At 51.3% G+C, this 25,280-nt stretch overlaps 1 protein-coding gene across 4 annotated transcripts; it reads left to right on the top strand.

Moving 5' to 3' along the window:
- Positions 1-40: 40 nt before the first annotated feature.
- On the top strand, positions 41-11,524 carry LOC140076253 (3-oxoacyl-[acyl-carrier-protein] reductase FabG-like). Of its 4 annotated transcripts, none has more exons than XM_072122785.1 (8): positions 41-112; positions 4,602-4,772; positions 4,909-5,087; positions 5,218-5,311; positions 5,387-5,456; positions 5,680-5,716; positions 11,119-11,182; positions 11,330-11,524. In XM_072122785.1, the coding sequence occupies exons 1-8, from the start codon at positions 56-58 to the stop codon at positions 11,486-11,488; spliced, it is 831 nt and encodes a 276-aa protein (XP_071978886.1). In that variant the 5' UTR covers positions 41-55; the 3' UTR covers positions 11,489-11,524. The 4 variants fall into 4 exon arrangements, with proteins under 4 accessions (XP_071978886.1, XP_071978889.1, XP_071978888.1 ...); XM_072122788.1 differs by having other exon boundaries at positions 62-112; positions 4,602-4,761; XM_072122787.1 differs by having other exon boundaries at positions 107-159; positions 4,602-4,761.
- Positions 11,525-25,280: the final 13,756 nt, after the last annotated feature.

Genomic DNA, 25,280 nt, shown 5'->3' with positions numbered 1-25,280 from the left:
ACGTGTACAGCAAAATTTTTCTGGTTCTAAAGGAGTTAATGTGTAGGCAGGTCACATGATCAGAAAGGGGAGGTCACATGATCAGGCGACACCTCCATCTGGGAGAGCAAAGGTTTGTGTGACAGCAGCAGAATGGCAGCGGAAGGAGACAGGGAGCAAGTGAGGGAGACGAGTGCATGGGGGGCTGCACAGGACGTGTATGGGGGGCTGCACAGGACGTGTATGGGGGGGCTGCACAGGACGTGTATGGGGGGCTGCACAGGACGTGTATGGGGGGCTGCACAGGACGTGTATGGGGGGCTGCACAGGACGTGTATGGGGGGGCTGCACAGGACGTGTATGGGGGGCTGCACAGGACGTGTATGGGGGGCTGCACAGGACGTGTATGGGGGGGCTGCACGGGACGTGTATGGGGGGGCTGCACGGGACGTGTATGGGGGGCTGCACAGGACGTGTATGGGGGGCTGCACTGGATGTGTATGGGGGGGGCTGCACAGGACGCGTATGGGGGGCTGCACAGGACGCGTATGGGGGGCTGCACAGGACGTGTATGGGGGGCTGCACTGGATGTGTATGGGGGGGGCTGCACAGGACGTGTATGGGGGGCTGCACAGGACATGTATGGGGGGCTGCACAGGACGTGTATGGGGGGCTGCACAGGACGCGTATGGGGGGGGCTGCACAGGACGCGTATGGGGGGGGCTGCACAGGACGCGTATGGGGGGGCTGCACAGGACGTGTATGGGGGGGCTGCACAGGACGTGTATGGGGGGGCTGCACTGGACGTGTATGGGGGGGCTGCACAGGACGTGTATGGGGGGCTGCACAGGACGTGTATGGGGGGCTGCACAGGACGTGTATGGGGGGGCTGCGCAGGACGTGTATGGGGGGGCTGCGCAGGACGCGTATGGGGGGCTGCGCAGGACGCGTATGGGGGGCTGCGCAGGACGCGTATGGGGGACTGCGCAGGACGTATATGGGGGGCTGCGCAGGACGTGAATGGGGGGGCTGCACAGGACGCGTATGGGGGGCTGCACAGGACGCGTATGGGGGGGGCTGCACAGGACGCGTATGGGGGGGGCTGCACAGGACGCGTATGGGGGGGGCTGCACAGGACGCGTATGGAGGGGCTGCACTGGACGCGTATGGGGGGCTGCACAGGACGCGTATGGGGGGGCTGCACAGGACGTGTATGGGGGGGCTGCACAGGACGTCTATGGGGGGGGCTGCACAGGACGTGTATGGGGGGCTGCACAGGACGTGTATGGGGGGCTGCACAGGACGTGTATGGGGGGCTGCACAGGACGTGTATGGGGGGCTGGACAGGACGTGTATGGGGGGCTGCTGCACAGGACGCGTATGGGGGGGGGGCTGCACAGGACGTGTATGGGGGGGCTGCACTGGACGCGTATGGGGGGCTGCACAGGACGCGTATGGGGGGGCTGCACAGGACGCGTATGGGGGGGCTGCGCAGGACGTGTATGGGGGGGCTGCGCAGGACGCGTATGGGGGGCTGCGCAGGACGCGTATGGGGGGCTGCGCAGGACGCGTATGGGGGGCTGCGCAGGACGTGAATGGGGGGGCTGCGCAGGACGCGTATGGGGGGCTGCACAGGACGCGTATGGGGGGGGCTGCACAGGACGCGTATGGGGGGGGCTGCACAGGACGCGTATGGGGGGGGCTGCACAGGACGCGTATGGAGGGGCTGCACAGGACGCGTATGGAGGGGCTGCACAGGACGCGTATGGGGGGCTGCACAGGACGCGTATGGGGGGGGCTGCACAGGACGCGTATGGAGGGGCTGCACAGGACGCGTATGGAGGGGCTGCACAGGACGCATATGGGGGGCTGCACAGGACGCGTATGGGGGGGGCTGCACAGGACGCGTATGGGGGGGGCTGCACGGGACGCGTATGGGGGGCTGCACGGGACGCGTATTGGGGGATGCACGGGACGTGTAAGGGGGGGCTGCACGGGACGTGTATGGGGGGGGCTGCACGGGACGCGTATGGGGGGCTGCACGGGACGCGTATTGGGGGATGCACGGGACGTGTAAGGGGGGGCTGCACGGGACGTGTATGGGGGGCTGCACAGGACGTGTATGGGGGGCTGCACAGGACGTGTATGGGGGGCTGCACCGGATGTGTATGGGGGGGGGGGGTGCTGCACAGGACGTGTATTGGGGGCTGCACGGGACGTGTATGGGGGGCTGCACGGGACGTTCATGGGGGGCTGCACGGGACGTGTATGGGGGGGCTGCACGGGACGTGTATGGGGGGCTGCACAGGACGTGTATGGGGGGCTGCACCGGATGTGTATGGGGGGGGGGCTGCGCAGGACGTGTATGGGGGGCTGCACAGGACACATATGGGGGGCTGCACAGGACGTGTATTGGGGGATGCACAGGACGTGTATGGGGGGGCTGCACAGGACGTGTATGGGGGGGGGTGCTGCGCAGGACGTGTATTGGGGGCTGCACAGGACGTGTATGGGGGGCTGCACGGGACGTTCATGGGGGGCTGCACGGGACGTGTATGGGGGGGGCTGCACAGGACGTGTATGGGGGCGCTGCACAGGACGCGTATGGGGGGCTGCACAGGACGCGTATGGGGGGCTGCACAGGACGCGTATGGGGGGCTGCACAGGACATGTATGGGGGGCTGCACAGGACGTGTATGGGGGGCTGCACAGGACGTGTATGGGGGGCTGCACAGGACGCGTATGGGGGGGGCTGCACAGGACGCGTATGGGTTGCTGCACAGGGCACGTATGGGGGGCTGCACAGGGCACGTATGGGGGGCTGCACAGGGCACGTATGGGGGGCTGCACAGGGCACGTATGGAGGGCTGCACAGGGCACGTATGGGGGGCTGCACAGGGCACGTTTGGGGGGCTGCACAGGGCATGTATGGAGGGCTGCACAGGACACATATGGGAGGCTGCACAGGACGTGAATGGGGGGCCGCACAGGCTGGATATGGGGGCTGCACCGGACGTGTATGGGGGCTGCACAGGGCACGTACGGACATGTCCTGTATGTCCGGGGTGCATGAGGGGCTGCAGTATTATACAGGACATGTCCGGGGCGTACGAGGGGCTGCAGTATTATACAGGACATGTCCAGGGCGTACAAGGGGCTGCAGTATTATACAGGGCATGTCTGGGGCGTACGAGGGGCTGCAGTATTATACAGGACACGTCTGGGGTGTACGAGGGGCTGCTGTATTATACAGGACATGTCTGGGGTGTACGAGGGGCTGCATTATTATACATGACATGTCCGGCGTGTACGAGGGGCTGCAGTATTATACAGGACATGTCCGGGGTGTACGAGGGGCTGCAGTATTATACAGGACATGTCCGGGGAGTACGAGGGGCTGCAGTATTATACAGGACATGTCCGGGGTGTACGGGGGGCTGCAGTATTATACAGGACATGTCCGGGGCGTACGAGGGGCTGCAGTATTATACAGGTCATGTCCGCGGTGTACGAGGGGCTGCAGTATTATACATGACATGTCCGCGGTGTACGAGGGGCTGCAGTATTATACAGGACATGTCCGGGGTGTACGAGGGGCTGCAGTATTATACAGGACATGTCCGGGGTGTACGGGGGGCTTCAGTATTATACAGGACATGTCCGGGGTGTACGAGGGGCTGCAGTATTATACAGGACATGTCCGGGGTGTACAAGGGGCTGCTGTATTATACAGGACATGTCCGGGGCGTACGAGGGGCTGCTGTATTATACAGGACATGTCCGGGGAGTACGAGGGGCTGCTGTATTATACAGGACATGTCCGGGGTGTACGAGGGGCTGCAGTATTATACAGGACATGTCCGGGGTGTACGAGGGGCTGCAGTATTATACAGGACATGTCCGGGGAGTACGAGGGGCTGCTGTATTATACAGGACATGTCCGGGGCGTACGAGGGGCTGCAGTATTATACAGGACATGTCCGGGGTGTACGAGGGGCTGCAGTATTATACAGGACATGTCCGGGGTGTACGAGGGGCTGCAGTATTATACAGGACATGTCCGGGGTGTACGAGGGGCTGCAGTATTATACAGGACATGTCCGGGGTGTACGAGGGGCTGCAGTATTATACAGGACACGTCTGGGGTGTACGAGGGGCTGCAGTATTATACAGGACATGTCCGGGGAGTACGAGGGGCTGCTGTATTATACAGGACATGTCCGGGGTGTACGAGGGGCTGCAGTATTATACAGGACATGTCCGGGGAGTACGAGGGGCTGCAGTATTATACAGGACATGTCCGGGGTGTACGGGGGGCTGCAGTGTTATACAGGACATGTCCGGGGTGTACGAGGGGCTGCAGTATTATACAGGACATGTCCGGGGCGTACGAGGGGCTGCAGTATTATACAGGACATGTCCGGGGTGTACGAGGGGCTGCAGTATTATACAGGACATGTCCGGGGTGTACGAGGGGCTGCAGTATTATACAGGACATGTCCGGGGTGTACGAGGGGCTGCAGTATTATACAGGACATGTCCGGGGTGTATCATGAGATGTATTTGGTGACTTTTTCTTGTGTTGTCCTCCCAACCTTCTTCTTACCCTTAATCTTCTGCAGATGATCTCTCTGCGGGGTAAGGTCTGTCTGGTGACCGGCGCCAGCTCTGGGATCGGGGCCAGCACCGCGCTGCTCTTTGCCCGTCTTGGGGCCCGATTGGCCCTTAGTGGAAGAAATGAGGAGAAGTTACAGGAGACGTCTCAGGGCTGCGAGGAGATCTGTAAGGAGAAGGTGACGTTACGTCTTCAGCCTCCATAGTGACCCCTATTACAGGGATTTCCAATATTGAGGAGTCTGAGCTTTTCCCAGAGGTTTTTCCATTCACTGCTGTGACTGGAGTGTCCCTTTAACCCCTCTGTGTCTGCAGCCTCTGCTGGTTCCCGGAGACCTGACTGATGAGGCGCGGGTGCGGGGGATGGTGGAGCAGACGGTGGCGCACTATGGACAGCTGGACGTGCTGGTGAACAATGGCGGGATACTGTCCATGGGGAGTATAGAGACCACCACCCTGGAGGACTATGACCGAGTAATGAACGTGAACGTACGGTGAGAAGAGACATAATCTACCTCTATAGTATATTGTATGGGGGTAGGACCTCAGGTCATGTGACACCTTTGCCCCTCAGGTCATGTGACACCTTTGCCCCTCATGTCATGTGACACCTTTGCCCCTCAGGTCCTTATTCCATCTCACTCATCTGGCTGTGCCGCATCTTATCAAGACCAAAGGAAACATAGTGAATGTCTCCAGTGTCAATGGACAGAGATCGGTGAGTGGTGCTGGTCCTTCGCATTCTCCTGTGTGGTCCTCACCGCAGTCACTATTCATAACCTTCCTCTTTCAGTTTCCGGGGGTCCTCGCCTATTGTGTGTCCAAGTCTGCGGTTGATCAGTTGACCAGATGTGCAGCGCTGGGTGAGTAATCTGCAGCCTTGGACACATCCACTATGGAAGATACCTGCGAGTACTAGCTCTGTTACCAGTAATCAGGGATCTTCATGGCTTCCTTTCCCTCTTGGCCATCAGTCATTCAGCGGTTTACCCTCTTCTTGTGATGTAGCTGTCACACTCATCCTCCCCCTCTCACCGGATGACTCTCATGTCACTGCAATGACTGTCTAAAATTTTCTTCTATCAGAGCTGGCGAGTAAACAAGTCCGAGTGAACGCCGTCTGGTGAGTGGAAACACTATATAATATACTGACCAAGAGTTACATCATGTTGTATATAGTAGTCACATCCAGAGCTGCAGCCATAATACAGATGTTACATCATGTTGTATATAGTAGTCACATCCAGAGCTGCAGTCATAATACAGATGTTACATCAAGTAGTATAATCCAGTCACATCCAGAGCTGCAGCCATAATACAGATGTTACATCATGTTGTATATAGTAGTCACATCCAGAGCTGCAGTCATAATACAGATGTTACATCATGTATACTCCAGTCACATCCAGAGCTGCAGTCATAATACAGATGTTACATCATGTAGTATATAGTAGTCACATCCAGAGCTGCAGCCATAATACAGATTTTACATCATGTAGTATATAGTACTCACATCCAGAGCTGCAGCCATAATACAGATTTTACATCATGTAGTATATAGTAGTCATGTCCAGAGCTGCAGTCATAATACAGATGTTACATCAAGTAGTATAATCCAGTCACATCCAGAGCTGCAGCCATAATACAAATGCTACATCATGTAGTATACTGCAGTCACATCCAGAGCTGCAGCCATAATACAGATGTTTTGCCATGTAGTATATACTAGTCACATCCAGAGCTACAGCCATAATACAGATGTTACATCATGTAGTTTATAGTAGTCACATCCAGAGCTGCAGTTATAATACAGATGTTACATCATGTAGTATATAGTAGTCACATCCAGAGCTGCAGCTATAATACAGATGTTACATCATGTAGTATATAGTAGTCACATCCAGAGCTGCAGTCATAATACAGATGTTACATCATGTAGTATATAGTATCACCAAATACTTGGAACAAAAAGGAGGCAACACCCTCAGGGTATATTACAAATTGTATACTTTATTAAAGACATAAAAAACAGTAGTCAAAAAAGCAATAGTGGACAGATACCAATGTAAAATTAAAATGCATGTGTCCAGAAATGATCGCCTTCAAGGGCATACAGGTAGGCAAGGCAAAGTCATTACACAATAATGTTAACCCATGGAATAGGGAGATATAGAATGATAAATGACACTTAGTAAACATACAAATGGTGAGACTAGGCTAAACAAAACCATACCATGCAGAGAGGACCACATGCAGCTGACCCCGACACGTGTTTCGCTGTCGCGCTTTATCAAGGGGAGTGTCTAGTGTCCAAGGCGTCGGCTATTTAAGCCACTGCTGGCCAATAGAGAAGTTGCAAATGACGGCCTCACCTGGTGGAAGTGGGAGGCACGATAATAATATGTTGTGTCGCAGCTGCGCCTAAAAATGCGCGTGCGCCAAAAAAGTGTCTCAGTACTGATGGACTGCGCAGGAGCGGGAGTAACAAAGTCGCGCGGGACCTCACACAAGGGAGGAGAAACCCGGGGACATTGTGGCGCATGTGCACCTAGTACCGTAGGAGGTGATCCAGCACTGAAAAAGGCGCGCACGCGCAATAGCATTGAAATAATATAATGGTTAAAAGTAAATAACTACAATATCTACTATAGACCCTTGAAAATATATACAAAGATATTATTGCACATAAGCCCACACTAAGAGAAAATATATTCATATAATTACACATAAAGAGGCACACATAAATGAAGTCATATAAAAGCATAAAATATGAGAGATGAAGATCTGTGTAAAGTGCATGTATACATATAAAATGTAATTACAGAAAAACGCACATAAAAAATTTATATATGAAAATGATGATGATGGAAGAAAGAACCTGGGTTCAGGTCCAGCAGTGTCTCAATATATATATAACGATGGCTAAATGACGTGGTGGGAAAAAAGGGGTAAAACACAAATAGGTGAGGAAGTGCACAGTGCAACCCAGTGAACACACGTGAAAAAGTGAATATGGGAATGTGTGCATGGAAATATATTGGGGGCAGAGGCAAATGCTAGAAAATGGGTTTTTAGAGGATTGTAGGCATCATAAGGCAGTTAATGGATTCCAGGGGTATCTGGAAGATAAAGAAAATCGTGAGAGACACAACATATAAGCAAAAGTAAACTGACAACCAACTATGTAACAAAAACTAAACACAAAACTAAATCAATAAAATAAATTAAAAGACCCAGAAGAAAGTTATTATGGAAACAACAAAAAGGAAGAAGACCTCAAGGAAATATAAATTACAGAAATGGTGCAAAACTGATATTTTCATTGAGACCATTAGGTGTGACTGTATCTAGTAGATAAATCCACTTGGTCTCCCTCTGTGCTAATACACGTCTCCAATTGCCTCCTCTTGTGTCCGTGAGCACCCTGTCAATCCCCCTTACCTTCAGCAAAGAACCTTCGCAGTCATGATGTTCCTTGAAGTGCCGGGGGATGGTCTTTAGTTTGTTCAAATCCTGTTCTGCTTTTGCTGCTATGATACCCAAGACATGCTCTCGGATTCTCCGTCGAAGCTCTCGGGTTGTGAGGCCGACATATATAAGACCGCATGGGCAGGTGGCAAAATAAATGACACTTGATGTAGTACAGGTGATAGAGTGCGTAATTTCGTATTGTCGTTGCCTGTTTGAATTGAAAAAAGAGGTAGTGGTCTCGACATTGGCACATGCCACACAGCCCCCACACGGACGACATCCCCATCTTGGGCCCCGTGACCCAAACACATTGCGTGGTGTCTGGCCCGTATAGTTACTGCGAACCAAGTGGTCCTTTAAATTCTTAGACCGGCGGTAGGTAATTGCTGGTCTGTTCTGGACATACGGTAGTAATGCTTGGTCGGTTCTGAGTATCTGCCAGTACTTCGATAGAGTCTTTCTAATCATGTCCCACTGTGAGTTGTACGTAGTTACGAACCTCACCTTAGTGTCTTTATCCCTGGTTTGGGTTTTGGGTGCCAGGAGTTCCTTGCGGGGTGTATGTTTCGCTCGCATGTAGCCCTTCTTAATGGCTCGATCGGAATAGCCACGTTCTCGAAACCTTTGGCTTAGGTCTTTTGATTGAGTCTCAAAGTCTTCATCAATGGAGCAGAGTCTTCGGATCCTCAAAAACTGTCCAATTGGGATGCTCTCGATGAGTTTATGGGGATGGGATGAGTTTGCATGAAGCAGAGTATTGCTGGATGTTGTTTTCCTAAAAACATTAGAAGAGACATTACCCAAGTCGTCCACATCAAAAAGAATGTCCAAAAATTCAATATTATGTCTTCCAGCTTTATATGTTAATTTGATGTTCTTATCGTTTTTGTTGAGCTCCTGTATGAACTCATTGAGTTCATTTTCTGTTCCACGCCACACCATGATCACATCATCTATGTATCTCGCGTACAGGTACACATTGTCCACAAATCTACAGGGATTGGTAATGAAGATTTCCCTCTCCCACAGCCCCAGGAATAAATTGGCGTATGAGGGGGCGCATGCCGTCCCCATTGCCGTTCCCTGGAGCTGTAGGTAGAGTAAATCCCTGAATAGAAAGAAATTGTGTACCAAAGCAAATTCTAGCAGTTGTAGAAGTAAGGTGGCAAAATTCCGATCGATGTTAGATGTATCTAAGAAGAATTTTACCGCAGAGATACCATCGGTGTGGCGTATTGAGGTGTAAAGAGCCTCGACATCGCAGGTCACAATACACATGTCTGAATCCAGGTGGAGATCCTCGAATTTTCTTAGGACATCAGTTGTATCTTTAAGATAGGATGGCAGTGTCTCGACTAATGGGCGTAAGTAGTAGTCTATCAACTTACATATTGGCTCACATAGGCTATCCGTTCCAGACACGATTGGGCGTCCCGGTGGGTTGTTCAAACGCTTGTGTACCTTCGGAAGCAAATAGAAGGAAGACACTTTAGGGTATTTAGGTACAAGTGTGTCAATATGTTTCTCCGGTAAAATGTTATTGTCTACCGCTTCCTTTAGAATGTCAGTTAAATCCTTTAGAATGTTAAGCGCTTATAGCACGTAGTGTCTTTCAACTGACAGAATGCTTCTTTCTCGTATTCAGATGTTGGCCACAATACAACATTCCCACCTTTATCAGATGGTTTAATCACCACTTCGGTTAATTTACTCAATTCAGCAATTGCCTTGCGTTGTACTGCAGTACAGTTGCTGTTCATGTTGACTCTCGATATTTGTTTTAATTCATGAGAGACCAATTTAACAAATAGATCAATGGTTGGAAAATTGGAGAGAACAGGAAAGTTTTTAGATCGGGGTAGCAAAGAAGGAGGAATACTACCTTTGATGACCGTTGCCTCCTGTTCCTCCAATAAGTCCTCATATGCTTGTAAAGCTAGGTGTTCACGGTCTTCAGGTGTCATTGATGTTTCTTTTTCATGGAAGATCTTTTTAAAGGCCAACTTACGGGCAAACAAATGCAGATCTTTTATTGCTGTGAAACAGTCAAAATGGTCAGTTGGAGAGAACGTCAGGCCCAAACTGAGAACCTCAGCTTGGGCTTTAGTCAATACAATATCAGATAAATTGATTACCTTTAATGCAGATTTTCTTGGGCCTTTGTCTGAATCGCCACGAGCCCATCTTTTGGGCTGTTGCCTCTGATAGGGTTCGAATCTCCTTTTGTTACCTCTCCTGGGTCTAGCGTCTGACCCCTCCGAGGAAATCTGAGACATACCGCCAAGAGATGATAGTGAGGACAGCGAAGGGCTGCGGTTTCCCGGGTTCAATTTTGGGCTTTTCCACTTATATACTCTGCCAAGAGATACATCCTGAAGATCACGTTGGAATTTCCTAACTTTTTGGTTCTTAATCTGTTTCTCCCATGTCTTAAATAACTCATCCATTTCTTCATTAAAGGTTGCCAATTCAACCGTGGTTAAGATTTGTTTGGTCTGTGTTTCCAACTCACCGATTTCATTGTCAAGTTTGTCAAGTTGTTGCGTATTCTGTTCGATTATTAGTTGTATGAGTGTCTGTGAGCTTGTCATGTAGTATATAGTAGTCACATCAAGAGCTGCAGTTATAATACAGATGTTACATCATGTAGTATATACTAGTCACATCCAGAGCTGCAGTTATAATACAGATTTTACATCATGTAGTATATAGTAGTCACATCCAGAGCTGCAGTCATAATACAGATGTTACATCAAGTAGTATAATCCAGTCACATCCAGAGCTACAGCCATAATACAGATGTTACATCATGTAGTATATAGTACTCACATCCAGAGCTGCAGTAATAATACAGATGCTACATCATGTAGTATATAGTATAGTGCATCCTAGATGTACGAGGATTTCATGGGTGAAGGTCCTTCCCATTATAGAATTTGGTGGGTGGCCATGGGCCCCCTAGAAGTATTAGACCCCGTGCTACAGCCCAAGCTGCCCTGTATTATAATCCATTATTGTTCGCTCTCCTCACTGATCACCTGTTCTGTCTCTCAGTCCGGGGGTCATTGTCACAGAGCTGCAGCGGCGCGCAGGCCTGGACGAGGAGCAGTACTCCCAGGTACATCGCCTTCCTCCTCTTCCACCTCTTCCTCCTCCTCTTCCTCCTCCTCCTCCTCCTCTTCCTCCGTCTCTTCCTCCTCCTCTTCCTCCTCCTCCTCCTCTTCCTCCTCCTCCCTGTTCTCTAATCATTGTCCTCCTTCTGTAGTTTCTGCAGCGTTGCCAGCAGACCCACGCCCTGGGGCGGCCCGGCACGGTGGAGGAAGTGGCGCAGACCATCGCCTTCCTGGCCTCAGATGCCGCATCGTTCATCACTGGGGTCACCATGCCCGTAGACGGTGGACGCCATGCCATGTGCCCGAGATAACGCCCTGTATAGTAACCAATAAAGACATAATATTAACTGGTCTATGTGTACTGGGGATACAGGGGGAGAAGCCCTGGGAGGGGTAACTACTACTATACAGGGTGGAGAAGTCCTGGGAGAGGTAACTAGTACTATACAGAGGGAGAAGTGGGGTAACTAGTACTATACAGGGGGAGCAGCCCTGGTGGGGTAACTAGTACTATACAGGGGGAGCAGCCCTGGGAGAGGTAACTAGTACTATACAGGGGGGAGCAGCCCTGGGAGGGGTAACTACTACTATACAGGGTGGAGAAGCCCTGGGAGAGGTAACTAGTACTATACAGAGGGAGAAGTGGGGTAACTAGTACTATACAGGGGGAGCAGCCCTGGTGGGGTAACTAGTACTATACAGGGGGGAGCAGCCCTGGGAGAGGTAACTAGTACTATACAGGGGGGAGCAGCCCTGGGTGGGGTAACTAGTACTATACAGGGGGGAGCAGTCCTGGGTGGGGTAACTAGTACTATACAGAGGGAGAAGTCCTGGGAGAGGTAACTAGTACTATACAGAGGGAGAAGTGGGGTAACTAGTACTATACAGGGGGAGCAGCCCTGGTGGGGTAACTAGTACTATACAGGGTGGAGAAGCCCTGGGTGGGGTAACTAGTACTATACAGGGTGGAGAAGCCCTGGGTGGGGTAACTAGTACTATACAGGGGGGAGAAGCCCTGGGTGGGGTAACTAGTACTATACAGGGTGGAGAAGCCCTGGGTGGGGTAACTAGTACTATACAGAGGGGAGCAGCCCTGGGTGGGGTAACTAGTACTATACAGGGGGAGCAGTCCTGGGTGGGATAACTAGTACTATACAGAGGGAGAAGTCCTGGGAGAGGTAACTAGTACTATACAGAGGGAGAAGTGGGGTAACTAGTACTATACAGGGGGAGCAGCCCTGGTGGGGTAACTAGTACTATACAGGGTGGAGAAGCCCTGGGTGGGGTAACTAGTACTATACAGGGTGGAGAAGCCCTGGGTGGGGTAACTAGTGTGGAGAACGACAATGCGACAAAAACAGGACATGAGGCTCTACCCAGGATTACATTTTTTTATATATATTAATCTGGCAAGTCGGCCAACCGAGCAACCAGCATCTCACATCTCCCACCATTCCACCTGCTGGGACTGGAAATTAACTAAAAAATACAAAGTTAAGACATTACAAAAACATCATAAAATCTCCATAACATAGGGAGGGAGGTCATCAGCCATATATACCCCCACATCCTGTAGGAGGGGGAGGACGGTAGGAGGTAACTGGGAAGGGGTGAGAACAAATCTTAAAGGCACAGATCACCAACCCACCGGCAGGTTCACAGTAGTTTTGACAGCCTCCGGCATGTGCACAGTGGTCGTGACCGCCTCCTGCAGGTAGAAAGTAGCTGTGACCGCCTCCTGCAGGTAGAAAGTAGCTGTGACCGCCTCCTGCAGGTAGAAAGTAGCTGTGACAGCCTCCGGCAGATGCAAAGAAGTGGTGACAGCCTCCGGCAAGTGCACACTAGTGGTGACAGCCTCCGGCAAGTGCACACTAGTGGTGACAGCCTCCGGCAAGTGCACACTAGTGGTGACAGCCTCCGGCAAGTGCACACTAGTGGTGACAGCCTCCGGCAGATGCAAAGAAGTGGTGACAGCCTCCGGCAAGTGCACACTAGTGGTGACAGCCTCCGGCAAGTGCACACTAGTGGTGACAGCCTCCGGCAAGTGCACACTAGTGGTGACAGCCTCCGGCAAGTGCACACTAGTGGTGACAGCCTCCGGCAAGTGCACACTAGTGGTGACAGCCTCCGGCAAGTGCACACTAGTGGTGACAGCCTCCGGCAAGTGCACACTAGTGGTGACAGCCTCCGGCAAGTGCACACTAGTGGTGACAGCCTCCGGCAAGTGCACACTAGTGGTGACAGCCTCCGGCAAGTGCACACTAGTGGTGACAGCCTCCGGCAAGTGCACACTAGTGGTGACAGCCTCCGGCAAGTGCACACTAGTGGTGACAGCCTCCGGCAAGTGCACACTAGTGGTGACAGCCTCCGGCAAGTGCACACTAGTGGTGACAGCCTCCGGCAAGTGCACACTAGTGGTGACAGCCTCCGGCAAGTGCACACTAGTGGTGACAGCCTCCGGCAAGTGCACACTAGTGGTGACAGCCTCCGGCAAGTGCACACTAGTGGTGACAGCCTCCGGCAAGTGCACACTAGTGGTGACAGCCTCCGGCAAGTGCACACTAGTGGTGACAGCCTCCGGCAAGTGCACACTAGTGGTGACAGCCTCCGGCAAGTGCACACTAGTGGTGACAGCCTCCGGCAAGTGCACACTAGTGGTGACAGCCTCCGGCAAGTGCACACTAGTGGTGACAGCCTCCGGCAAGTGCACACTAGTGGTGACAGCCTCCGGCAAGTGCACACTAGTGGTGACAGCCTCCGGCAAGTGCACACTAGTGGTGACAGCCTCCGGCAAGTGCACACTAGTGGTGACAGCCTCCGGCAAGTGCACACTAGTGGTGACAGCCTCCGGCAAGTGCACACTAGTGGTGACAGCCTCCGGCAAGTGCACACTAGTGGTGACAGCCTCCGGCAAGTGCACACTAGTGGTGACAGCCTCCGGCAAGTGCACACTAGTGGTGACAGCCTCCGGCAAGTGCACACTAGTGGTGACAGCCTCCGGCAAGTGCACACTAGTGGTGACAGCCTCCGGCAAGTGCACACTAGTGGTGACAGCCTCCGGCAAGTGCACACTAGTGGTGACAGCCTCCGGCAAGTGCACACTAGTGGTGACAGCCTCCGGCAAGTGCACACTAGTGGTGACAGCCTCCGGCAAGTGCACACTAGTGGTGACAGCCTCCGGCAAGTGCACACTAGTGGTGACAGCCTCCGGCAAGTGCACACTAGTGGTGACAGCCTCCGGCAAGTGCACACTAGTGGTGACAGCCTCCGGCAAGTGCACACTAGTGGTGACAGCCTCCGGCAAGTGCACACTAGTGGTGACAGCCTCCGGCAAGTGCACACTAGTGGTGACAGCCTCCGGCAAGTGCACACTAGTGGTGACAGCCTCCGGCAAGTGCACACTAGTGGTGACAGCCTCCGGCAAGTGCACACTAGTGGTGACAGCCTCCGGCAAGTGCACACTAGTGGTGACAGCCTCCGGCAAGTGCACACTAGTGGTGACAGCCTCCGGCAAGTGCACACTAGTGGTGACAGCCTGGGGCAGGCGCAGGGTGGCGGTGACAGCCTGGGGCAGGCGCAGGGTGGCGGTGACAGCCTGGGGCAGGCGCAGGGTGGCGGTGACAGCCTGGGGCAGGCGCAGGGTGGCGGTGACAGCCTGGGGCAGGCGCAGGGTGGCGGTGACAGCCTGGGGCAGGCGCAGGGTGGCGGTGACAGCCTGGGGCAGGCGCAGGGTGGCGGTGACAGCCTGGGGCAGGCGCAGGGTGGCGGTGACAGCCTGGGGCAGGCGCAGGGTGGCGGTGACAGCCTGGGGCAGGCGCAGGGTGGCGGTGACAGCCTGGGGCAGGCGCAGGGTGGCGGTGACAGCCTGGGGCAGGCGCAGGGTGGCGGTGACCGCCTGGGGCAGGCGCAGGGTGGCGGTGACCGCCTGGGGCAGGCGCAGGGTGGCGGTGACCGCCTGGGGCAGGCGCAGGGTGGCGGTGACCGCCTGGGGCAGGCGCAGGGTGGCGGTGACCGCCTGGGGCAGGCGCAGGGTGGCGGTGACCGCCTGGGGCAGGCGCAGGGTGGCGGTGACCGCCTGGGGCAGGCGCAGGGTGGCGGTGACCGCCTGGGGCAGGCGCAGGGTGGCGGTGACCGCCTGGGGCAGGCGCAGGGTGGCGGTGACCGCCTGGGGCAGGCGCAGGGTGGCGGTGACCGCCTGGGGCAGGCGCAGGGTGGCGGTGACCGCCTGGGGCAGGCGCAGGGTGGCGGTGACCGCCTGGGGCAGGCGCAGGGTGGCGGTGACCGCCTGGGGCAGGCGCAGGGTGGCGGTGACCGCCTGGGGCAGGCGCAGGGTGGCGGTGACCGCCTGGGGCAGGCGCAGGGTGGCGGTGACCGCCTGGGGCAGGCGCAGGGTGGCGGTGACCGCCTGGGGCAGGCGCAGGGTGGCGGTGACCGCCTGGGGCAGGCGCAGGGTGGCGGTGACCGCCTGGGGCAGGCGCAGGGTGGCGGTGACCGCCTGGGGCAGGCGCAGGGTGGCGGTGACCGCCTGGGGCAGGCGCAGGGTGGCGGTGACCGCCTGGGGCAGGCGCAGGGTGGCGGTGACCGCCTGGGGCAGGCGCAGGGTGGCGGTGACCGCCTGGGGCAGGCGCAGGGTGGCGGTGACCGCCTGGGGCAGGCGCAGGGTGGCGGTGACCGCCTGGGGCAGGCGCAGGGTGGCGGTGACCGCCTGGGGCAGGCGCAGGGTGGCGGTGACCGCCTGGGGCAGGCGCAGGGTGGCGGTGACCGCCTGGGGCAGGCGCAGAGTGGCGTTGACGGCCTCTAGTGCATGCAGAGTGATGGCCTTGGGCAGATGCAGAGTGGCGTCGATGGCCTGGGGCATGTGCAGAGTGGCGGTGACGGCCTGGGGCAGGCGCAGGGTGGCGGTGACCGCCTGGGGCAGGCGCAGGGTGGCGGTGACCGCCTGGGGCAGGCGCAGGGTGGCGGTGACCGCCTGGGGCAGGCGCAGGGTGGCGGTGACCGCCTGGGGCAGGCGCAGGGTGGCGGTGACCGCCTGGGGCAGGCGCAGGGTGGCGGTGACCGCCTGGGGCAGGCGCAGAGTGGCGTTGACGGCCTCTAGTGCATGCAGAGTGATGGCCTTGGGCAGATGCAGAGTGGCGTCGATGGCCTGGGGCATGTGCAGAGTGGCGGTGACGGCCTGGGGCGGGTGCAGAGCGCAGGTGACGGCCTGGGGCGGGTGCAGAGCGCAGGTGACGGCCTGGGGCGGGTGCAGAGCGCAGGTGACGGCCTGGGGCGGGTGCAGAGCGCAGGTGACGGCCTGGGGCGGGTGCAGAGCGCAGGTGACGGCCTGGGGCGGGTGCAGAGCGCAGGTGACGGCCTGGGGCGGGTGCAGAGCGCAGGTGACGGCCTGGGGCGGGTGCAGAGCGCAGGTGACGGCCTGGGGCGGGTGCAGAGCGCAGGTGACGGCCTGGGGCGGGTGCAGAGCGCAGGTGACGGCCTGGGGCGGGTGCAGAGCGCAGGTGACGGCCTGGGGCGGGTGCAGAGCGCAGGTGACGGCCTGGGGCGGGTGCAGAGCGCAGGTGACGGCCTGGGGCGGGTGCAGAGCGCAGGTGACGGCCTGGGGCGGGTGCAGAGTAGCGATTATTGCTACGATTTTATATATATATATATAGAAAAAGGATGTGACCAGGATATACGGACTATCTCTGTATGTACACAGGCTGGAGAGACAGATCATTAACCCTTGAATTCCCCCAGAAGCTGAGAGGCTGCTATGGGCCTGCAGTGTCAGGGGGTCCCGGCATCAGATCTGACAGACTGAACAATGGAGGATGTGCACCACTATATACATATTATACAACTCATGGTACAGCATAATCTGTATATAAAATGGCACATCCCCCACAGCACACAGCATCATCTGAAAATAACATGGCACATCCTCCACAGTACACAGCATAATCTGTATATAACATGGCACATCCTCCACAGTACACAGCATAATCTGTATATAAAATGGCACATCCCCCACAGCACACAGCATCATCTGAAAATAACATGGCACATCCTCCACAGTACACAGCATAATCTGTATATAACATGGCACATCCTCCACAGTACACAGCATAATCTGTATATAACAGGGCACATCCTCCACAGTACACAGCATAATCTGTATATAACAGGGCACATCCTCCACAGTACACAGCATAATCTGTATATAACAGGGCACATCCTCCACAGTACACAGCATAATCTGTATATAACAGGGCACATCCTCCACAGTGCACAGCATAATCTGTATATAACAGGGCACATCCTCCACAGTGCACAGCATAATCTGTATATAACAGGGCACATCCTCCACAGTGCACAGCATAATCTGTATATAACAGGGCACATCCTCCACAGTACACAGCATAATCTGTATATAACATGGCACATCCTCCACAGTGCACAGCATAGTCTGTATATAACAGAGCACATCCTCCACAGTACACAGCATATGTATATAACAGGGCACATCCTCCACAGCACACAGCACAATCTGTATATAACAGGGCACATCCTCCACAGTGCACAGCATAGTCTGTATATAACAGAGCACATCCTCCACAGTACACAGCATATGTATATAACAGGGCACATCCTCCACAGCACACAGCACAATCTGTATATAACAGGGCACATCCTCCACAGTACACAGCATAATCTGTATATAACAGGGCACATCCTCCACAGTACACAGCATAATCTGTATATAACAGGGTACATCCCCACAGTACACAGCATAATCTGTATATAACATGGCATATCCTCCACAGTTCACAGCATAATCTGTATATAACAGGGCACATCCTCCACAGTACACAGCATAATATGTATATAACAGGGCACATCCCCCACAGTACACAGCATAATATGTATATAACAGGGCACATCCTCCACAGTGCACAGCATAATCTGTATATAACAGGGCACATCCTCCACAGTACACAGCATAATCTGTATATAACAGGGCACATCCTCCACAGTAAACAGCATAATCTGTATATAACAGGGTACATCCTCCACAGTACACAGCATAATCTGTATATAACATGGCATATCCTCCACAGTTCACAGCATAATCTGTATATAACAGGGCACATCCTCCACAGTACACAGCATAATATGTATATAACAGGGCACATCCCCCACAGTACACAGCATAATATGTATATAACAGGGCACATCCCCCACAGTACACAACATAATCTGTATATAACAGGGCACATCCTCTACAGTACACAGCATAATCTGTATATAACAGGGCACATCCCCCACAGTACATAGCATAATCTGAAAATAACAGGGCAAATCCTCTGCAGTACACAGCATAATCTGTATATAACAGAGCAGATCCTCCACAGTACACAGCATAATATGTATATAACAGGGCACATCCTCCACAGTACACAGCATAATGTGTATATAACAGGGCACATTCTCCACAGTACACAGCATAATCTGTATATAACAGGGTACATCCTCCACAGTACACAGCATAATCTGTATATAACAGAGCAGATCCTCCCATCCTCCACAGTACACAGCATAATATGTATATAACAGGTGTGGGAGATTTGGCCCAGTAGAGACCGTGGTAGCGGGGTGCTGTGATGCAGTTCAAGACAGTGACACCAAAGTACAGTCCAAAACAGGTCTCGCCTGCGTTTATTGTAGCAGCAAAATAAAACAGCCTTTACATTCAGGTATTAAATAAACAAAAATCCTACCCGTCAGGGTGCTAACTATACAGGTGTTCACTAACTCACCACTATACAAAATCACTTGGCTGCTCCAGGCACAGAGGTCAGGGCTGTGTGCTCTCCAGCCTCCTTCCAGAGAGAGACAACACTTCCAGCTCTGCTGAGCGGTTTAAAAAAAAGACTGATTGGGCTGCTCCCATCACCTGTGTCCAAGGTGCTGGACACCCAACCTCAGCACTAAGGCCTTGCATAATAGCAAAACCTAGGGGAAACATACCGCCCATCCACAGTTAACCCCTTCAGTTTCTCACACAGGGCACATCCTCCACAGTACACAGCATAATCTGTATATAACAGGGTACATCCTCCACAGTACATAGCATAATCTGTATATAACATGGCACATCCTCCACAGTACACAGCATAATCTGTATATAACATGGCACATCCTCCACAGTACACAGCATAATCTGTATATAACATGGCATATCCTCCACAGTTCACAGCATAATCTGTATATAACAGGGCACATCCTCCACAGTAAACAGCATAATATGTATATAACAGGGCACATCCCCCACAGTACACAGCATAATCTGTATATAACAGGGCACATCCTCCACAGTACACAGCATAATCTGTATATAACAGGGCACATCCTCCACAGTACACAGCATAATATGTATATAACAGGGCACATCCCCCACAGTACACAGCATAATCTGTATATAACAGGGCACATTCTCCACAGTACACAGCATAATATGTATGTAACATGGCACATCCTCCACAGCACACAGCATAATCTGTTTATAACATGGCACATCCTCCACAGTACACAGCATAATCTGTATATAACAGGACACATCCTCCACAGTACACAGCATAATATGTATATAACAGGGCACATCCCCCACAGTACACAGCATAATCTGTATATAACAGGGCACATCCTCTACAGTACACAGCATAATCTGTATATAACAGGGCACATCCCCCACAGTACATAGCATAATCTGAAAATAACAGGGCAAATCCTCTGCAGTACACAGCATAATCTGTATATAACAGAGCAGATCCTCCACAGTACACAGCATAATATGTATATAACAGGGCACATCCTCCACAGTACACAGCATAATGTGTATATAACAGGGCACATTCTCCACAGTACACAGCATAATCTGTATATAACAGGGTACATCCTCCACAGTACATAGCATAATCTGTATATAACATGGCACATCCTCCACAGTACATAGCATAATCTGTATATAACATGGCACATCCTCCACAGTACACAGCATAATCTGTATATAACATGGCATATCCTCCACAGTTCACAGCATAATCTGTATATAACAGGGCACATCCTCCACAGTACACAGCATAATCTGTATATAACAGGGCACATCCTCCACAGTACACAGCATAATAAGTATATAACAGGGCACATCCCCCACAGTACACAGCATAATCTGTATATAACAGGGCACATCCTCCACAGTACACAGCATAATCTGTATATAACACGGCACATTCTCCACGGTACACAGCATAATATGTATATAACAGGGCACATCCCCCACAGTACACAGCATAATATGTATATAACAGGGCACATCCTCTACAGTACACAGCATAATCTGTATATAACAGGGCACATCCCCCACAGTACATAGCATAATCTTAAAATAACAGGGCACATCCTCTGCAGTACACAGCATAATCTGTATATAACAGAGCAGATCCTCCCATCCTCCACAGTACACAGCATAATATGTATATAACAGGGCACATCCTCCACAGTACACAGCATAATCTGTATATAACAGGTCACATCCTCCACAGTACACAGCATAATCTGTATATAACAGGGCACATCCTCAACAGTACACAGCATAATCTGTATATAACATGGCACATCCTCCACAGTACACAGCATTATCTGTATATAACATGGCACATCCTCCACAGTACACAGCATAATCTGTATATGACATGGCATATCCTCCACAGTTCACAGCATAATCTGTATATAACAGGGCACATCCTCCACAGTACACAGCATAATCTGTATATAACAGGGCACATCCTCCACAGTACACAGCATAATCTGTATATAACAGGGCACATCCTCCACAGTACACAGCATAATCTGTATATAACAGGTCACATCCTCCACAGTACACAGCATAATTTGTATATAACAGGGCACATCCCCCACAGTACACAGCATAATATGTATATAACAGGGCACATCCTTCACAGTACACAGCATAATCTGTATATAACAGGGCACATTCTCCACAGTACACAGCATAATATGTATATAACAGGGCACATCCCCCACAGTACACAGCATAATCTGTATATAACAGGGCACATCCTCTACAGTACACAGCATAATCTGTATATAACAGGGCACATCCCCCACAGTACATAGCATAATCTGAAAATAACAGGGCAAATCCTCTGCAGTACACAGCATAATCTGTATATAACAGAGCAGATCCTCCACAGTACACAGCATAATATGTATATAACAGGGCACATCCTCCACAGTACACAGCATAATGTGTATATAACAGGGCACATTCTCCACAGTACACAGCATAATCTGTATATAACAGGGTACATCCTCCACAGTACATAGCATAATCTGTATATAACATGGCACATCCTCCACAGTACATAGCATAATCTGTATATAACATGGCACATCCTCCACAGTACACAGCATAATCTGTATATAACATGGCATATCCTCCACAGTTCACAGCATAATCTGTATATAACAGGGCACATCCTCCACAGTACACAGCATAATCTGTATATAACAGGGCACATCCTCCACAGTACACAGCATAATAAGTATATAACAGGGCACATCCCCCACAGTACACAGCATAATCTGTATATAACAGGGCACATCCTCCACAGTACACAGCATAATCTGTATATAACACGGCACATTCTCCACGGTACACAGCATAATATGTATATAACAGGGCACATCCCCCACAGTACACAGCATAATCTGTATATAACAGGGCACATTCTCCACAGTACACAGCATAATATGTATATAACAGGGCACATCCCCCACAGTACACAGCATAATCTGTATATAACAGGGCACATCCTCTACAGTACACAGCATAATCTGTATATAACAGGGCACATCCCCCACAGTACATAGCATAATCTGAAAATAACAGGGCACATCCTCCACAGTACACAGCATAATCTGTATATAACAGGGCACATCCTCCACAGTACACAACATAATCTGTATATAACAGAGCAGATCCTCCCATCCTCCACAGTACACAGCATAATATGTATATAACAGGGCACATCCTCCACAGTACACAGCATAATGTGGATATAACAGGGCACATCCTCCACAGTACACAGCATAATCTGTATATAACAGGGTACATCCTCCACAGTACACAGCATAATCTGTATATAACAGGGCACATCCTCCACAGTACACAGCATAATCTGTATATAACAGAGTACATCCTCCACAGTACATAGCATAATCTGTATATAACAGGGCACATCCTCCACAGTACACAGCATAATCTGTATATAACAGGTCACATCCTCCACAGTACACAGCATAATCTGTATATAACAGGGCACATCCTCAACAGTACACAGCATAATCTGTATATAACATGGCACATCCTCCACAGTACACAGCATTATCTGTATATAACATGGCACATCCTCCACAGTACACAGCATAATCTGTATATGACATGGCATATCCTCCACAGTTCACAGCATAATCTGTATATAACAGGGCACATCCTCCACAGTACACAGCATAATCTGTATATAACAGGGCACATCCTCCACAGTACACAGCATAATCTGTATATAACAGGGCACATCCTCCACAGTACACAGCATAATCTGTATATAACAGGGCACATCCTCCACAGTACACAGCATAATCTGTATATAACAGGTCACATCCTCCACAGTACACAGCATAATTTGTATATAACAGGGCACATCCCCCACAGTACACAGCATACTATGTATATAACAGGGCACATCCTTCACAGTACACAGCATAATCTGTATATAACAGGGCACATTCTCCACAGTACACAGCATAATATGTATATAACAGGGCACATCCCCCACAGTACACAGCATAATCTGTATATAACAGGGCACATCCTCTACAGTACACAGCATAATCTGTATATAACAGGGCACATCCCCCACAGTACATAGCATAATCTGAAAATAACAGGGCAAATCCTCTGCAGTACACAGCATAATCTGTATATAACAGAGCAGATCCTCCACAGTACACAGCATAATATGTATATAACAGGGCACATCCTCCACAGTACACAGCATAATGTGTATATAACAGGGCACATTCTCCACAGTACACAGCATAATCTGTATATAACAGGGTACATCCTCCACAGTACATAGCATAATCTGTATATAACATGGCACATCCTCCACAGTACATAGCATAATCTGTATATAACATGGCACATCCTCCACAGTACACAGCATAATCTGTATATAACATGGCATATCCTCCACAGTTCACAGCATAATCTGTATATAACAGGGCACATCCTCCACAGTACACAGCATAATCTGTATATAACAGGGCACATCCTCCACAGTACACAGCATAATAAGTATATAACAGGGCACATCCCCCACAGTACACAGCATAATCTGTATATAACAGGGCACATCCTCCACAGTACACAGCATAATCTGTATATAACACGGCACATTCTCCACGGTACACAGCATAATATGTATATAACAGGGCACATCCCCCACAGTACACAGCATAATCTGTATATAACAGGGCACATTCTCCACAGTACACAGCATAATATGTATATAACAGGGCACATCCCCCACAGTACACAGCATAATCTGTATATAACAGGGCACATCCTCTACAGTACACAGCATAATCTGTATATAACAGGGCACATCCCCCACAGTACATAGCATAATCTGAAAATAACAGGGCACATCCTCCACAGTACACAGCATAATCTGTATATAACAGGGCACATCCTCCACAGTACACAACATAATCTGTATATAACAGAGCAGATCCTCCCATCCTCCACAGTACACAGCATAATATGTATATAACAGGGCACATCCTCCACAGTACACAGCATAATGTGGATATAACAGGGCACATCCTCCACAGTACACAGCATAATCTGTATATAACAGGGTACATCCTCCACAGTACACAGCATAATCTGTATATAACAGGGCACATCCTCCACAGTACACAGCATAATCTGTATATAACAGAGTACATCCTCCACAGTACATAGCATAATCTGTATATAACAGGGCACATCCTCCACAGTACACAGGAATCGGCAGCTCAGATAAGAAATGTCGGGTGAGAGGGAGGGGACATCAGGACAGGGGATCTAATCTCTAATTCCTGCCATGTACTTCCCCCATGTGGTCAGCAGCTGCTGGGACAGAATTGTGTATATGTATAAATGTTTAAGTACATAACTTTGTATATTGTCTGGGGGCCCATTCAGAAGTCATCTATGGGGCGCTGACTCTCTTATGCCCCTGACAATCAACAGTTTGTTCCCAATGTATATGGAATTAATAAAGACCGGTGCAGGGTCTTCATGACTCTCCCGCACCCTGCGGGCGCCCAAAGGTTTTAAAATAAGTGCAGGAGTCATGCCGTACATGCGCCACAATTATGTGCAACTTCCTATGTAAATATGGTGCACGGTGCAGAGTATTGTGGTGCGGTGGACAGAAAACTGGCGGAAATCTACGTCAGAATACGGGTGCAGAATTAATGTGGCCCATTGGGGCTCATTTACTAAGGGTCAGAACGACGGACTTTCTTGGGTTTCTCAAATATTTCCAATTTGCGCCGAATCGCCCGAACAGATTGTGTCGTATCGGCGCCGCCTTTCACGCGACAGAAATTGGGGGGCGTGGCTGTCGGAAAAAACACAGAATTTAAAATAGAATTTGTGTCGCAAAATCAGCACTTACATGCACCAGGAAGAAGGTGAACTCCGGCGGACCTCGGTGCAGCAGCGACACCTGGTGGATATCGGGCACACGAGCTTAGTGAATCCCGGCAGACCCAAATCCACATTGGACAACGCACTGTGGGATCGCAACTTGACCGGGTAAGTAAATGAGCCCCATTTGGGGTCATTTACTTAGGGCCCGATTCGCGTTTTCCCGACATGTTACCCGAATATTTCTGATTTGCGCCGATTTTCCCTGAATTGCCCCGGGATTTTGTCGCACGCGATCGGATTGTGGCGCATCGGCGCTGGCATGCACGCAACGGAAATCGGAG

This window comes from Engystomops pustulosus, chromosome 8, assembly GCF_040894005.1.
Source record: "Engystomops pustulosus chromosome 8, aEngPut4.maternal, whole genome shotgun sequence".
In the NCBI taxonomy this organism is placed as follows: domain Eukaryota; kingdom Metazoa; phylum Chordata; class Amphibia; order Anura; family Leptodactylidae; genus Engystomops; species Engystomops pustulosus.
The sequence above is the reverse complement of the archived record's forward strand: the minus strand, read 5'-3'. Positions and strand labels throughout refer to the sequence as shown.

Bases quoted from the DNA above. Each gene is read 5' to 3' on its own strand.
- LOC140076253 (XM_072122785.1), top strand. From the start codon at position 56: ATGATCAGAAAGGGGAGGTCACATGATCAGGCGACACCTCCATCTGGG. The intron at 113-4,601 runs GTTTGTGTGACA...AATCTTCTGCAG, and splicing joins CTCCATCTGGGAGAGCAAAG to ATGATCTCTCTGCGGGGTAA. The intron at 4,773-4,908 runs GTGACGTTACGT...CTGTGTCTGCAG, and splicing joins AGGAGATCTGTAAGGAGAAG to CCTCTGCTGGTTCCCGGAGA.